Source organism: Sander vitreus, chromosome 11 (assembly GCF_031162955.1).
Source record: "Sander vitreus isolate 19-12246 chromosome 11, sanVit1, whole genome shotgun sequence".
In the NCBI taxonomy this organism is placed as follows: Eukaryota; Metazoa; Chordata; class Actinopteri; order Perciformes; family Percidae; genus Sander; species Sander vitreus.
The window spans coordinates 29,005,588-29,022,650 of record NC_135865.1 but is presented as its reverse complement, the minus strand read 5'-3'; the positions used below and the strand labels follow the sequence as shown (position 1 = coordinate 29,022,650).

The window sequence follows — 17,063 nt, the reverse complement described above, 5'->3', positions numbered from 1 at the left end:
AATGTTTTTGTCACTTTTTGTAATGTTTTTGTCATTCTTTTCAACATTTTTGTCACTTTTTTTCAGTGTTTTTGTCACATTTTGTAATGTTTTTTGTCACTTTTTTTCAACACAAAATGTGACAAAATGTTTTTGTCACATTTTGTAATGTTTTTTGTCACTTTGGTCAATGTTTTTTGTCACATTTCTTAATGGTTTCGTCACTGTTCAACATTTTAGTCACTGTTTTCAATGTTTTTGTCACATTTTGTAATGTTTTTGTCACTTTTGTCAATGTTTTTTGTCACATTTCTTAATGGTTTCATCACTGTTCAACATTTTAGTCACTGTTTTGTTTAAATTGTTTTTGTCAATTTTGTCAATGTTTTTTGTCTTTTTTTCAACAATTGTCACATTTCTTAATGTTTTTGTCACTTTTTTCAACATTTTAGTCACTGTTTTCAATGTTTTTGTCACATTTTGTAATGTTTTTGTCACTTTTGTCAATGTTTTTGTCACATTTCTTAATGGTTTCGTCACTGTTCAACATTTTAGTCACTGTTTTCAGTGTTTTTGTCAATTTTGTCAATGTTTTTGTCTTTTTTCAACGATTATGTCACTTTTTTTCAATGTTTTTGTCACATTTCTTAATGTTTTTGTCACTTTTTTCAACATTTTAGTTACTGTTTTCAATGTTTTTGTCACATTTCTTAATGTTTTTGTCACTTTTTGTCACATTTCTTAATGTTTTTGTCACTTTTTGTCACTTTTTGTAATGTTTTTGTCACTTTTTGTAATGTTTTTGTCATTCTTTTCAACGTTTTTGTCACTTTTTTTCAGTGTTTTTGTCACATTTTGTAATGTTTTAGTCACTGTTTTCAACATTTTAGTCACTGTTTTCAATGTTTTTAGTCACATTTCTTAATGTTTTTTGTCACATTTTGTAATCTTTTTGTCATTCTTTTCAATGTTTTTTGTCTTTTTTTCAACGATTTTGTCACTTTTTTTTCAATGTTTCTGTCACATTTCTTAATGTTTTTTGTCACTTTTTTTCAACATTTTAGTCACTGTTTTCAATGTTTTTGTCACATTTCTTAATGGTTTCGTCACTGTTCAACATTTTAGTCACTGTTTTCAATGTTTTTGTCACATTTTGTAATGTTTTTGTCACTTCTGTCAATGTTTTTGTCACATTTCTTAATGGTTTCGTCACTGTTCAACATTTTAGTCACTGTTTTGTTTCAATTGTTTTTGTCAATTTCTTAATGTTTTTGTCACTTTTTTCAACATTTTAGTCACTGTTTTCAATGTTTTAGTCACATTTTGTAATGTTTTTGTCACTTCTGTCAATGTTTTTGTCAATTTCTTAATGTTTTTGTCACTTTTTTCAACATTTTAGTCACTGTTTTCAATGTTTTTGTCACATTTTGTAATGTTTTTGTCACTTTTTGTAATGTTTTTGTCATTCTTTTCAACATTTTTGTCACTTTTTTTCAGTGTTTTTGTCACATTTTGTAATGTTTTTGTCACTTTTTTCAACACAAAATGTGACAAAATGTTTTTGTCACATTTTGTAATGTTTTTGTCACTTTTGTCAATGTTTTTGTCACATTTCTTAATGGTTTCGTCACTGTTCAACATTTTAGTCACTGTTTTCAATGTTTTTGTCACATTTTGTAATGTTTTTGTCACTTTTGTCAATGTTTTTGTCACATTTCTTAATGGTTTCGTCACTGTTCAACATTTTAGTCACTGTTTTGTTTAAATTGTTTTTGTCAATTTTGTCAATGTTTTTGTCTTTTTTCAACAATTGTCACATTTTGTAATGTTTTTGTCACTTTTTTCAACATTTTAGTCACTGTTTTCAATGTTTTTGTCACATTTTGTAATGTTTTTGTCACTTTTTGTAATGTTTTTGTCATTCTTTTCAACATTTTTGTCACTTTTTTTCAGTGTTTTTGTCACATTTTGTAATGTTTTTGTCACTTTTTTCAACATTTTAGTCACTGTTTTCAATGTTTTTGTCACATTTTGTAATGTTTTTGTCACTTTTGTCAATGTTTTTGTCACATTTCTTAATGGTTTCGTCACTGTTCAACATTTTTAGTCAATGTTTTCAATGTTTTTGTCACATTTTGTAATGTTTTTTGTCACTTTTGTCAATGTTTTTGTCACATTTCTTAATGGTTTCGTCACTGTTCAACATTTTAGTCACTGTTTTGTTTCAATTGTTTTTGTCAATTTTGTCAATGTTTTTGTCTTTTTTCAACAATTGTCACATTTCTTAATGCTTTTGTCACTTTTTTCAACATTTTAGTCACTGTTTTCAATGTTTTTGTCACATTTTGTAATGTTTTTGTCACTTTTGTCAATGTTTTTGTCACATTTCTTAATGGTTTCGTCACTGTTCAACATTTTAGTCACTGTTTTCAGTGTTTTTGTCAATTTTGTCAATGTTTTTGTCTTTTTTCAACAATTTTGTCACTTTTTTTCAATGTTTTTGTCACATTTCTTAATGTTTTTGTCACTTTTTTCAACATTTTAGTCACTGTTTTCAATGTTTTTGTCACTTTTTGTAATGTTTTTGTCACTTTTTGTAATGTTTTTGTCATTCTTTTCAACGTTTTTGTCACTTTTTTTCAATGTTTGTGCCACATTTTGTAATGTTTTAGTCACTTTTTCAATGTTTGTGCCACTTTTTTTTTGTTTCTGTCACTTTTTCAATGTTTGTCACTTTTTTCAACGTTCATCACTTTTTTCAATGGTTCTGTCGCCTTTTTAAAAAAAAGTTGTATGCTCTCCTTGCAAGACAGTCTCATATTATGTTGGTTAAATGGCTTCTATCCAGTCTGATCCTGCTCAGAGTACGACTCTGCCAGGCTAATACATTTAGGAGACAACCAGAGGCCTGTACTACGACTCAAGATCAACATGATCTGGATTTCTTTCAGTTACCCGGCTTCACCTAACCTAACAACCGCGGCAACCCTGGCAGGTCTCTCTCTCTCTCTCTCTCTCTCTCCCTCTCTCTCTCCCTCTCTCTCCCTCTCCCTCCCTCTCTCTCTCCCTCTCTCCCCCTCTCTCTCTCCCTCTCTCTCTCTCTCCCCCTCTCTCTCCCCCCTCTCTCTCCCCCTCTCTCCCTCTCTTTCCCCCTCTCTCCCTCTCTCTCTCTCCCCCCTCTCTCTCCCCCTCTCTCTCCTCCCTCCCTCTCTCTCTCTCTCTCTCTCTCCCCCCTCTCTCCTCTCTCCCCCCCCCTCTCCCTCTCTCTTCCCCTCTCCGCACACCGAGCTCCGCCTGATCTTACCGTCCTAATTTCCACCGGTTGCGGTGACGCCGTTATCAATCGAGTGTTGATTGGTCAGCAGGCGGTGTTCAGCATGAGTTACCACGGCGATTGAACCCGGTAACAAGTGATCCACCGTCGTGGTACAGAAAACCCTGGGTTGAACCTGAAGTTACCTCGTTAACGCAAAATCTTGCGTCGTAGTACAGGCCTCTGATCTCATCTGTTGATGTGTTACATACCACCCTCTCTCCTTCACTACAAATGTCAACATCTTGAACCAAAAAGGGAAAATGTTATTGCAAAGCTTCGGCCAGCAACTGCTGAATAATGAAGAGGACCGAGGTAGTGGGGAGACATCAAGTGCTGCCAAAGCTCTGAAACACAAAATTAAACACACAGTGCCCTTCGCCACATGGTTGGTGTCAACATCTCTCCCTGATTAGAAAAACATTGTGTGCCTTCCACTCTGGCATTTGGATGAAATTTGCCTGCCAGTCGCCAGAAAATTCGAAGCCGAAACCTAAATGTGTCCTGGCACTGAAACGAGGTGAGTCTGTTTGTCTCGTTGAGTTCATGTTTCATGTTTCAACAAATGTGCCTACATATGCAATACTTTACACAGAATATCAGCTCAAATGACTGTTTATGTGTATACACACACACACACACACACACACACACACACACACACACACACACACACACCCATGAACCCTTAAACAAGTGTGCATGGGAAGGTCCAGCAGGGGGGAAATGACAACAGAGCTGCTGCAACACCCTCTGTTTACCTAAACACAATCCCCTTCCTCAGTGGCTATGGCAACAGGGCCACTCAGCTTTAGAAAGTACGACGGCAGAATGTGCTCCCCCGGCACTCCAAGAAAACAGCTTTTGTCTGGCTCATTATTATGCTAGGCTGCTCAGCAGCAAACTAAACTACGCTATGTATTAGGGCTGGTTTAGGAAGCTATGGGATCTCTCACTGATGCTCAGCCTCCTGTTTTGCATGAGGGAATGCATCTCTGCAGGCCACAGTGAGCTTAAAGGGATAGTTCAGATATTTTTGAAGAGTGGTTGTCTGAGCTACTTCTCCAGAGTCAGTGTGTTAGCTACAGTAGATGGCGGTCGGCACGCCCCCAGTTTGGAGAAGCAGACAGGAGTACCGACACGGAAGATAAGCAACGTCCTGCTGTGGACGGGGGGGCAGCAGCTTTTAGACACCTGAACACATCTATATCAGTTTAAATGGACGCTATATTTAGAATATTTCCAGAGCTTCACCCTGCTGTCAGACGGCCCTTTACGACGGGGAACTGAAGCCGTTATCTCTGCTCTCTTCAAAGCCACCAGACTCCTTTTACAGATAATTTGTTTTGGGGGCTTTCCCCCCTTTATTAGATAGTGACAGTGGGTAGACAGAAAGGTGGGAGATGGGGATGACACGCAGCAAAGGGCAGCAGGTCGGACTCGAACCCTGGCCGCTGCAAAGGACTCAGCCTACATGGGAGCGCACGCTCTTACTGGGTGAGCTAGAGGCCACCCCGCCACCAGACTCCTTTGACAAAAATCTGTCATTTTACCTCGCAGAACACGGGAGTTGCTGCTCTACAGCTGCCTCCATCGGTTAGTTAGTTTGTGTTATTGTGTGACTTTAGGTTTAAAAGGTTAGTTTGGATGCTGCACTTTGCTCACATGTACAGGTACAAATATAGAAACTGCACACACACACACACACACACACACACACACACACACACACACACACACACACACAGGTGCAGACGTACCTGTCCTCCGTTAGTGGTGGAGAAGATTCTCATGGTTCCTCCACACTGCTTCACGTACCAGAGGAACCACAGAGCCGACACCTCGTGGGGTTCAGAGGTCACGTTGACGTTGACAAACAGCTTGGCGAAGCAGCGAACAGTACTAGAAATAAGGGAGAAGGGTTAGAACTTAAAGTACTTCAAAATAACGGCTATGTTTGAGTAAGATCCTACACAATCTAGTCGGCCAGTCGGCTGATTGGGGAGCCACGCACTCTGCCCAGCGTCCCTGTATACCAGACAGTAACGGAGGATAGCTAACCCTTGTGTTGTCCTCCCGGGGTCAAAATTAAAAATTGACACTTTTGACGTTTGTGTCGCTTATTTTAACACTTATTTTTCTGTTTTTCCCCCCAACTTTTTGTTGAATTTGTCCACATTTTCAGCGCTTTTATTCACTACCACCAGTATATACACCACTAACACTAACCCACTTTCTGTGTTAAAAAAAAGCAGAAATCATGAATTATTTTGTTTAAAAGTTAAGATCGGAGGAACGTTTGTTGATGGATAATCAAAGACTGTCAAAGTCCAGTCAGAATAATGCTATAAAAGTGAATAAAACACTCAAAATTCAATAAAAGTACTGAACTGCTCCTTCCTTTTACTTGCGAAGAGCGGTTTATGGAACCATCTGCTATCACTGAGCTGCACAGATAAGATAGGAGTATTTTTAGTTTGGTTTTAAAACGGCTTTTATCAAACATAACATAATAAAGCATTCTAGACAAATCAGTAGGACTGAGATGATGGGATTTTTTTTAGATTATTTTTTGGGCTTTTCCACTTTTATTTGACAGGGCAGCTAGGTGAGAAAGGGAAGAGAGAGAGAGAGAGAGAGAAGACATGCAGGAAATCGTCACAGGTCGGATTTGAACCCTGGTCTTCTGCGTCGAGGCATAAACCTCTCAGTATACGTGCGCCTGCTCTACCCAGTGAGCCAACTCCGCCACCACACCTCTTTTAAAGCACCTAGACGTTAGAAGCCACACATATCACGGGGAAGGTGGGGTGTGTGGATGGGTTGGTCCGTCGGCTGGATAACAACTGTTATCTGGGATGGGGAGGGCGGGAATGGGGTGGTTCTTGGACGCCCCACTCCTCCCCCCTCCTCCCCCCTTGGAAGCCCTGAGATAGAAAGATCTGCGATGCAGCGTGATAAGCTCATTCCACAAGGAAATGTAATCATATTACCTTTTAAGTTAAGTTACCACGTTGGATTTGTAAGAAATGTGTTGACGATATGCTGTGATGAGATGTGTTGAAGATACAAGATACGAGATCTGGGTTTAGCTCCTTTTTGTAATAAGCTGAAGTTTGAGCTAACTGAGCCTATAGCTTGCTGTGTTAATATAGTAGGCTAATGTTAATACAATGTGGTTGCTGCAAGCAGCTGTTATAAGTGTGTTTTCATTGGCAGTTTTCACAGGATTGATGGTCGACGGTTTTTACTAAACATTGTGTGTCTGCGTGTTACTAGGGAGCTACACCCATTGTAAACTATCCCCTGTAGCGTTTAGTCAAATACTCATTTGCGTTATGTAAAGTTTGTGAGTTTTTTTAATTACTGTATTTGTATAACACCTATGGCAAAACTTAAAACCAAAGTAACCAAAATAAACTGAGAGAACATGTATTTGAATAACTATAATTCACTTATTTGTATTCATCTCTCTCTCTCTTATGTCCTATTTGATGGAACCTTTGCATTTGCATCAGATTTTGAGTACTTGTGTCAGTTTTTGGTGTGTTTTCGTAGTAGTGTGTCTTGGATGGATGTCATACTCTTGCTGCAGAACAAATCTACCTACAGGTACAAATAAAGTAACCTCAACCTGAACCAAGTTGTTGATTCATAAACCTGTATTTCTATCAGCCAGTTCAGAGCAACTCCTGGGTTACTCTTCTTTTCCTCCTATTTGTTTTTTTAAGAGTCAGACTGGCTCATGAATGCATTTGTTATGTCTCTGTGTGTGCTTTGAAAGTTGAACATGAGAGTTGCATAATTGACGCTCAAGGTTATGTACATATGTATGAATTACGCTCAGTAACAGAGACATAAAAGAGGCATTCACATCGGTCTCGCTCTTGTTAGGCAGGAAAAGTTATCTAATTCCCTCTTTTCTGTGCTACCTGGTCCAGCAGATTTTCTCAAAGAGCTCCATCATGGTCATCTTGTCCCACTCCTCGGCATGGGGAGCTCTCCAGGGAGCCTCTCTGGGAATCTGAAACACAGGAGGAAGAGGAGAAGGTCATGCGCTGAGTTTTTTTTAAATTTTTTAAGGCCTTTATTTGTGACAGGACAGCTTAGACATGAAAGGGGAGGGAGAGGGGGAATGACATGCAGCAAAGGGCTGCAGGTCGAGGACTGAGCCTCTGTATATGGGGCGCGCTACCAGGCGAGCTACCCAGGCGCCTGAAATGTGCTGAGTTTAAGCATAGGTTATATTTGTGGTACTCACCATTATGGCTGTAGGATGTGCAATATCTGGTAGGGCACTGGTACAATATTTTTAATTTGACACGGCAATTGTGCAATTGGGTTGCAAGTTATTGATCACGGCTAATCACGGAAAATGTGCAATCTGGGTAGAATTAAGTGCAATCTGAGGGGGAGGATGTGCAGTGGGTTCTCTTTCTTCTGAGAGTCTGGGGGAAGGTGGAGGAGGGGGGTCTTGTGTCAGGTTCATTGAAGGTTTGTTGAGTAATGTATGCTTGTGTTTCATGCATGTTTACTGTTTACATACATGGTTACCATTTTTTTGTTCTCTCGACTGCCCAAGACGAATTATCTTATCGTACATTTAGCAAAGATGAGACGAGTGCAGAGTAAAAAGCAAACAACAAGGGTAATTCCTGCTTGTTACCTCGCGGCCCATTTCGTCCATTGTCCTCCACAGGTTGTTGAAGTCCAACAAGATGATGGGGTTCCACATGGGAGGGAAGGAGCCTCTGAACGGGTAAGACTTTCCCTGTGGGACACACGTCATCATCATTATCAAACACAATCAGCGGTGTAGTCTATGTGATACGCAGGTATACGCAGTATACCCACTGAGAAAGCTCCAGGATTTCCATATATCCACTTAAAAATGCCCAATGACACGCAACGACATACTTTCTATTATATTTTTGATATATTTTGAATTGTCGTCTGTGTTTTTCTTCTTCACATAGGCTAAACAAAGGTATTTCCACCGTAAATTGGTGCATGAAAGTGTATCTGACTACAGGAAACAAAGTCTTTGACGCTCAAAACTTCCCTAGGGGAGGACACCCAGACTCCCCACTATGATATGCCCCCCTATATATGATATACTGTATATTTAACTTTTTACTCTATGCTGCTATTTGGGGAGGATGGCTCCAACAGAATTTCGTTGTATCGCATACAATGACAATAAAGATCTCTATCTATCTATCTATCTATCTATCTATCTGTCGACCCTTTAGCTGACTTCCAATGTGCTTAGTCACAATGACTTCAGAGAGCCGTGTACATTGTGTAACAGCAAATATGCCAGTTGTGCAACGTTTTACAGCTGGTCCAAAGATTCAGAGTCATCAAGTCTGATAAGAGTGTCCTGAGTCCATGTGCCGCCTGTCTGTCTGTCTGTCTGTCTGTCTGTCAGAACAATACTGTTCTATTTTTCAAACGCAGCGAGAAGAGGGAGGGACGGTTCCAAAGGGATCAAGGTTACTTGGCCAACTCTGACAGACGTGAACATGCAGAAACAACTCTACTCAAACATCTGTTGCTTTCTAGTAATTTGCCTCTTTGCTGTGTGAGGGAAGCAATATCTGTCTGTGCATGCGTATTCTCTCTAGCACAGTATAATTGTTATTTAGCTTGTCAGTTTGTTTCAAACCCCATAAAACACCAGCTCCATCCACCATGTTTACCATATATATATATATATATATATATATATATATATATATATATATATATATATATATATATATATATATATATATATATATATATATATATATATATATATATGGTATATATATGGTATATGGATATATATATATATATCAATTTGTTATATGTTTTTGGAAAAGGCTACATTTGGGGCAGTGGTGGCCTAAAGGTTAGGAAAAAAAAACATTTGTTGAGATTCTTCAGGCTGCTACTAACACGGTTTTCAGAAGAGCTTTAACTTTGCTGCTTTCTACATAAGGAAATGTTTCTTTGTGCTCCGGCCTGTACATAAATCACTTAATGAGTTCCTGGCACAGTAAGGCTCTCAGTGTAGTCAGCGCTCAGGTCTACTACCCCTGTGTTTGTGTACTTTATCACCATATACTCTCCTGAGGTGAACTGTGTTTTATGAGGGTGAGATTTCCTCGTCTTGTCTCCTGCCTTTGGAAACCATCTGTTCTTTTTTGAGTTATTGTGTCCACTAAAAGTTTAAGTGACAAATGTGAACAAAAATTGTTGTCTTTGGTCCAGTATTGAGCGAGAACACTATAACTGTCAGCCGCGAACCGAGCTGTAATGTAACCCTGTAGGGCAAATGCTCACTGTCAGTTAGCATCCACTAAAAGTTCAGTTTTTGACTCAGATTATTATTCTAAGTGTCTGATAACATTATGGAAAGGATTTCTAAGGAGGTCGACCTTTTAGTTAAAGAGGAAGATCCTTTTTGTTTAACCAGAAACAGCCCCGAAATCACCATCACCAAACCCACCAGACTCTATGTAAATAATCAGGACTTTTAGTGTGTATAGAGCCAGCATATCTCCACATGTAAATGGGTGACTTAAGGGTTTATTTCAACCAAACCAGAGTGGTGATTGACTGAGTGGTGTGACGAACCAAGACGGCTTTTGATAGGCGTTTCTGTCGTCTTTGGATTTAGTGTGTTTTACAATGATAAAAGTTCCGTTTTAATTACCATGAATAGAGTCTGGTGGGTTTCTGCTCAGCAGCAAACATCAGACAGACAAAGTTAGGCAACTATTTGGTGAACATAGCGGAGCGTTTAGCAGCTAAAGAGACAGTTGTTTCCCTCAGGAGTTAACAAAACAGAGCTAAAAGAGAGAGAACATTGGACTAATATTCATCATAAACCCAGAAAACACTCCTCCTATGAATGCTTCTGTTGCCACAAAATCTTTATAAGGTGATTTTACGCCAGATGTTGTGTATTTTTTACATAAACACACTTTAATAGAGAAATAGAAACTCTGGCTGTTTGAATCCAAAGGTCAAATTCAATACGTTATTTATAAGCTTTGTTTTTTTTATCTTTAAAAAAACTTTACCTTTACGAAATACTTGCTTCTGTGCTTCTTATGACTCTAATGAGGCTACTGATTAATCAGTCATAATTTTTTATTTAGGTGAAGGCCACATGGAAACAGATAAGAGACTCTACACAACTACACACGTCTTTCTTTATCAGGGACTATCACAAACAGCACCCGTCCTGTGAACGTGCAAACACGCACAACATCCACAACCACTGCAGGAGCGCAGGACAATCCCATGCTCTCTCTCTCTCAATCTCTGATAACCAGGGACAGTATTTAATCAAAGTTTGTTTCCCCATCTCTGATAGCGACAGCTCATTAATACATCCAGTGCTGAGAGCGGCAGCTGCCTGTAAGGCAGTAGTTTGCTGATAAGGGAAACCAGCGCTGGCCTTTTGGATTACAATCAGCCCCAGAAAAGCTGATTAGCTATGCAGCTTGCTTGAAAGCTAGCCCTAATTACACAATGGCTCGGCACACATGCTGCTTTACTACGACTCTAGCTGCCGTCCTGTGAAGTAACGCAGACTCTGTCATTAAAGCAAATTTAATCCAGAGTGTTTCCCTCTGTTATTTAATTCAGACTCAATCGGGAAACTTCTACCTGCTGGGTCTGTTTACAGCTTATTCATCTAAATAGCTTCTGGGCTAATCAGTGTGGTGATACTCACAACAGATACATACTAAGGCTGCTCCATTATGGAGAAAGAAAATCATAATCACAATTATTTTCAATTTTGGTTTATTATTTAAATAATATATATATATATATATATATATATATATATATATATATATATATATATATATATATATATACTTATATATATACTTATATAGTATATATAAGTTTGAAATCCCGCGAGGTGAAGTTAAGGTAACAGTTTGATTTATTGTTGCTGATGAGGGGGAAAGGTGCAGGAATCAAAGGTTGTAGTTAGAGGTGACGCTGCAGAAAGGAAAGGTGCACGATAACAGATTCAATCAGAGAGCACTGTGCAGCGCTGTCATGCTTTGCTCTACCCCTCTTCTTAAAATATTTATTCAAATGTTTCCATGTCTTCTTTAGTGGGTTATTTTTACTCTAGACGTCTGGGCTTTAATCCAGTGTGCAAATACACTGCAATACTTTACTGAAGGCAAGGGCGTAGGTTTAGTTTTTACATTCTGGTTTCAACATTGGGGGGGGGGGGCATATTATAACCGGGGGGTATGGGGGTCCTCTGCCAGAAAATTTTGAGCGTCAAACACTTGACATTAGTGCTAGTGTTACGCACTTTAAAGCTTTAGTGCGTAACTTTATGGTATTAATGAACATCTGTTACATTGCCAAATGAGTTGCTACAAAGCTAATTAAGACTATCAGCTCCACACATCTCTCTCTGGATCTCTCAGTCTGACTGTGTTCAGAAGATTGTGGCGTCCGGAGACTTTCCCGAGCAGAAACTGGAGTGAAGATAATGAGCTCTTCTGAAGAGTCAATCATGTTTTCTTAATCCTCCGTGTCCTCCTTGGCTACTAGCAACTGCGTTGGAGGAGGGGGGGAGCGATCACGGAAGGCTTGTATCATGTGGACGTGCCGACAGAAACTACGCACTATAGCTTTAATTTGCATTCTAATACATTTTTATGCAACGATTTGTGCCTTTTCTGTGTTCTTTAACCCCCGATGTAGCACAAGTGGACTTCATATTTCACAGTTACTGTTTTCCTTCAGATCGTTTATGGATCTGGACATTTCCGACCGCACCTGAAGGCAGCTTCATTTCACAGAGAACCGTGCGGTGGACCGTACCATCCTAACCGTGCGCTGCAAGGTTAGGATGGTACGGTCCACTGTAGGGGTTTCTGAAATCATATTTACAGGTAAGAAGGACATATACTGTACATGTTCTTAGCCCCCGCAACGGTTACCTCTTTTGGGGAGTGTCTTGTCAAATGTTTTGAGGGGGGACAAATGTACCTCTTCTAAATATTGGGAGGGACATATCCCCTGCACCCCCCATGAAATCTACGCCTATGACTGAAGGAGGTCAGAGAGCATTCAGTGGACTGATTGTTCTGCCTGAATGTCTTTATTTCTACTTTTTATTAATTGCACTGTGACTGATAAATAGAGACAGAGCGCAGCGCGTCATACTCTGAAAGCCACGCCCACCAGGGGGGGGAAACAACTCTCGGCTCTCCATTGACTTGTGTTGCGTGAAGGTTTCCTCCTCGTCTTTTTCGTCTGCTAGCAAACAACAGAAACATGCCTAAAAGCTGCTGTGTGGTGATATCAACTACCAACAGGGTAAATAAGCCAGAACTTTAGTTTTTATAAGCTGCCGACCCGAAAAACTGAGCTTTTATGAAGACGAAAGTGGAAACAGACGTGAGGAATCAGCAGAGAGAATGGGAAGACTGCAGGATCCCACGGCATCATCACAGTAACCCAACGATATGTTTGTTAGCTGTACCGATATACAATATAGTTAGCTTAAAACTGACATTTGGATATTTGACTATGTTCTAGTGTCTTCTCTCCTCTGTGACAGTCAACTGAATATCTTTGAGTTGTGGACAAAACAAGACATTTGAGGACGTCATCTCGGGCTTTTTGGGAAACACTGATCCACATTTTTCACTGTTTTCTGACATTTTAGAGACCAGACAACTAATCGATGAATTCCATTAATCGGGAAAATAATCAACAGATTAATAGACGATGAAAATAATCGTTAGTTGCAGCATTTTTGCTGAGTCAGCAGTGAGATCAGTGACCCTGAGAGACAGAGCTCCTCTCACGCCTCCACACATCTGCACGAACAAGTGCATGAATGCGCAAAAACACACACACACACACACACACACACACACACACACACACACTCTGTCTGACACTGATAGAGGTGAGCAGCTTTTGATGAAGCATGCTGCCATGGAAACAAGCCGGGAAGCTACGAGAGGCTTGCATGTACGTGCGTGTGTGTGTGTGTGTGTGTGTGTGTGTGTGTGTGTGTGTGTGTGTGTGTGAGTCTGGGTCTTTGAGTGGATCTTACAGTGATAGTAGCTAAGGAAACACTCTCACATAGGAGCTGCTCACATAAAGGCTTCACATCACCAGGCCTGCACAGTCTGGTCCTTTACTGAACCAAAGGTTGGTTCTCTAACCGCTGTCGCTGCCAAACCATCATGCTGCTGACATTTCACAGCAAGGCTGAAGTAGGTCGAGTCAATAGTACATCAGTGCTAAGGACACAGTGGTGAGATAACCTGCAGACCGTGAAACCATGATTCAACTGGATTTTACACAGTTTACAAGCTAATCAAAATGCATCACCTGACCGCTCATTTACCGCGCAAGCCCGAGCCCGACCCGAGCCCGACCCGAGCCTGACCCGAGCCCGTGTAAAATGATAGAAATTAAGACCGAACCCGACCTGACCCTTGTGTTGTCTTCGCGTCGACCATTAACTTTCGTCAAAATTGAAAATGAACTTTTTTTGGCTCTTTTCCCCAAATTTTTTGTCACTTTTTTCAAAGCTTTTTTTTTTTAATTCATGGTCAATAAACCTAATTTTTATGTTTATTATTATACCTATTTTTTTAAAAACGAAAAACTAGTAAAGATCAGAGGATGTTGAGTGGACTTTATCACAGACTGCTTTATGTCAAAGTCAGGATATACTGATGTGAAAACCATTAACACATTTTTGTCAAATGCTTTAAAAGTGAATAGAACACCCAAAATTCAATTAAAGTAATCATATATTTCACCTGCTCTCCATGCGTCAATGTTCATTTTGGGCAATATTGTTGAAAGAAACCCATATTTCTGATATAAAAAACGTTGAAAACGGGTCAACACAAGGGTTAAGGTTTCTTTTCTAAAAGAGATTTGAGGAATTTCAAAAAGCCAACATCAACGTTTGCGCTTTAGCCCCAAATTATCTCTTTACACATCGCTCTAGAAAAATAATAGGGCGTCACGATACGGAAAGCTGAGTTTGTTCTGAACATTTTGATGTGTGTTTTATGCAAATACCTTAAAAAAAGTGAATTTAAGAAGATATATGAAACTGCCCTTAGACTTCAGAGGGTTAAGCAACATTTAATAGAGAGCACAGTGCCTGAAATACAGATCAACAGTGCGAATAGGGAAGTAAAAATCCCATTAATTCTCTCCATAAGGATTTAGATTATGAGCCATGATGTCTAAACCGTCAGAGGTAGACTGACCACGATCTGTGAGATTATGAAACGAAGGTTTCTGCTCCTGTAGAAGCCACAAGTCCGTGGCAATTTGCAGAACATCTGTATCAGTGTTTTATTTGACCAAAAAAGGCAGTCTCTGCTGTCGGGTAGGCCCCCTCCAAAGGTCACAGGTGAAGATTACAGGCGTTGTTATTCAGCTCTCCTTCGCACAAAACATAATAAGTACATATAATATTAGTTCTCATGGCCTCCCGATCCAGATGTTTCCCATAAATATCACAACACAGGGCCCCCACATCAACAGTCAGTCATCAGTTGGCATGTGAGGTTCACACACACATAATAACATATGTAATATATTGTATAAGATATCTTTGAAAGCATGCAGACTATTCAGCTTCATCAGCCAACCCGCCAAATGCGGGGTAAAAATCAAAGTTACGAGGGCAGTTTTGTGTGTCTTTGGCTTGGAAACTCAATCTTTATCTGGCAACACTGCATGTAGTACTAATCCTACATTTCCCATGGTTGTGGCGCGTCGTACAACCGTTGGCTACGTGCCTAGCGTGCGTGGTATCGATTACGAGCTAAGCTGAACTTTGGCGAGTAAAGTTTTAACGTTAAGAGCCAATTTGGCCGGTGAAGAATGAAGTGAAGCTTCTATTTCAATCGGCAGGCTGCAGAAAAGATCCGACAGGAACGGAAACAAACAAACAAACCAGAGCAGCTGGAGTTAGGCCGGCTACACACTGGCTGCGTGGCGCGAGCGTGGCGTGAGCTTGGCGTGAGCGTGGCGTTTCTGTTGTGTGTCAGCTGCGTGGTGTTTTCTATGTCTTGGCACACCAGAAAGGTGTCTGACGCGGCGCTGCTGCCGCTAGCCTTGTCTGTACACATGGATGTTTCCCGTTGATAAAATGAAATACCATGTTAAACATAAATATATACTGATTTGATTACAGCAAACACAACGTAGGCTACAGAATATTTCGCTCTGTATTGACAGGTGCAATATTAGAAAATCAATAATTATTTACAATTATGTTTTCAAATTACATTTAATCTGCATTTATGTCAAAACCTCGAGACTGTCAAACATCAACATGTCATTTATTAATATGTATTTGTGTCAAAATGACATATAAACATCTTTTCCTATTCTATTTTGCCTGGAAACGCTTCCAACACGCTTGACGTGAAAAATAGGCGTTGGTCCTATTTCTATTTCACGCAGGCAGTGTGCAGCCGGCCTTAGTTAGGAAAAAAACAAAACGTGGCTAGTGGACAATCTGATTGGCTGGTAACTTTAAAATCGTTGGTTACATTCAACAGCAGCTGTGCAGATGATCCTTAACCAGTAATGATTTTGCAAATTGAGCGTACTGTAGGTAGATTTCAGGGCAGTTCATCACACACAGTATCAATAACTCTGCTCCTACAGTGGAAAGAAGGGAAGCAGTTGTTAATATTTACTGTGGCCTCTTGTCTAAATAAACCTCATATGCACCATGACATTTCATTTAAAGCTCAACTTCTGTAGTTACAGTTGCAGCTTATACAATTACTCTGCAATAAATCAATTTTAAAGCCTATAACAATGAGATTGTTGTTAATTCATGGTGATTTATGGGGCAGTATTTTCTGTGTAGTTGTACTGGATTTCATTATATTGAGTCTCTGTAATATTCTGGCCCTCTCATGCGTGTTAAAGGAAGTGGGGCGTGGACATTAGAAACAGGGTTCTACAGTATATATAATGCAGTGAAAGTGTGTGTGTGTGTGTGTGTGTGTGTGTGTGTGTGTGTGTGTGTGTGTGTTTGTGAGTTTGTGTCCATACCCTCATGCCAGAAGCTCAAAGTCCATCTCTGAAGTTATTATTCAATGACTTGAATACAGCCTATGTTGAGATAAGTTCTCTCTCTCTATCATCTCACACGCGCACACGCACACGCACGCACGCACACACACACACACACACACACACACACACACACACACACACACACAGCTGCCAGCCACCTGAGGCGGTCCAGGGATTTAGAGTTAGGGTACTTTGACCAGCGTGAGCAGCAAATCAAATCAGGTAGAGGAACACAACTGTGTTAAGGACAGTGGTGCCCCCGCACTAATGAGATATGGAGCAAAGAATACAACAGCAAACAGCAAACAACAACAACGTCCCCAGTGTCTCTTCCTTCCTTCCGTCCTTCCTTTGTTTGCTGTTGCTATCCATTCAGCCACTCAGAGAAAAGAGAAAGTGCATTACAGAAACCCCCTCAGGCAAAGCTTAGCATCTCCAGTCACTAATGCTGGAGAGGAGAGCGGTGGCCGGCTGCTCGGCAGACATGTATGAAGTCACGGGATAAGGAACAATGTTTGGTTTTCTTCTGCACAATCCCTTCGGCTGTTTTTTCTCTGAGGAGCAACAGCTTAAATGTAGCTTGTGATCAGAGGCTATGAGAGACGCTGCATGTTTTCAGTGGCAGCTCAAGTCTGAGGCAGATTGTACAGCCACT

General features: G+C 40.2%; 1 protein-coding gene across 1 annotated transcript in view; it reads right to left on the bottom strand.

Annotated features, from left to right (window-relative positions):
* The window catches only part of mao (monoamine oxidase), a 55,423-nt gene that overhangs the window by 11,858 nt on the left and 26,502 nt on the right, over positions 1-17,063 (bottom strand). Inside the window, exons 4-6 of the mRNA XM_078262667.1 lie at positions 7,959-8,063; positions 7,225-7,316; positions 5,053-5,194 (exon numbers count right to left, since the gene is read on the bottom strand). Coding sequence (XP_078118793.1) covers positions 5,053-5,194; positions 7,225-7,316; positions 7,959-8,063 — 339 coding nt within the window. The remainder of the gene's footprint in view (positions 1-5,052; positions 5,195-7,224; positions 7,317-7,958; positions 8,064-17,063) is intronic.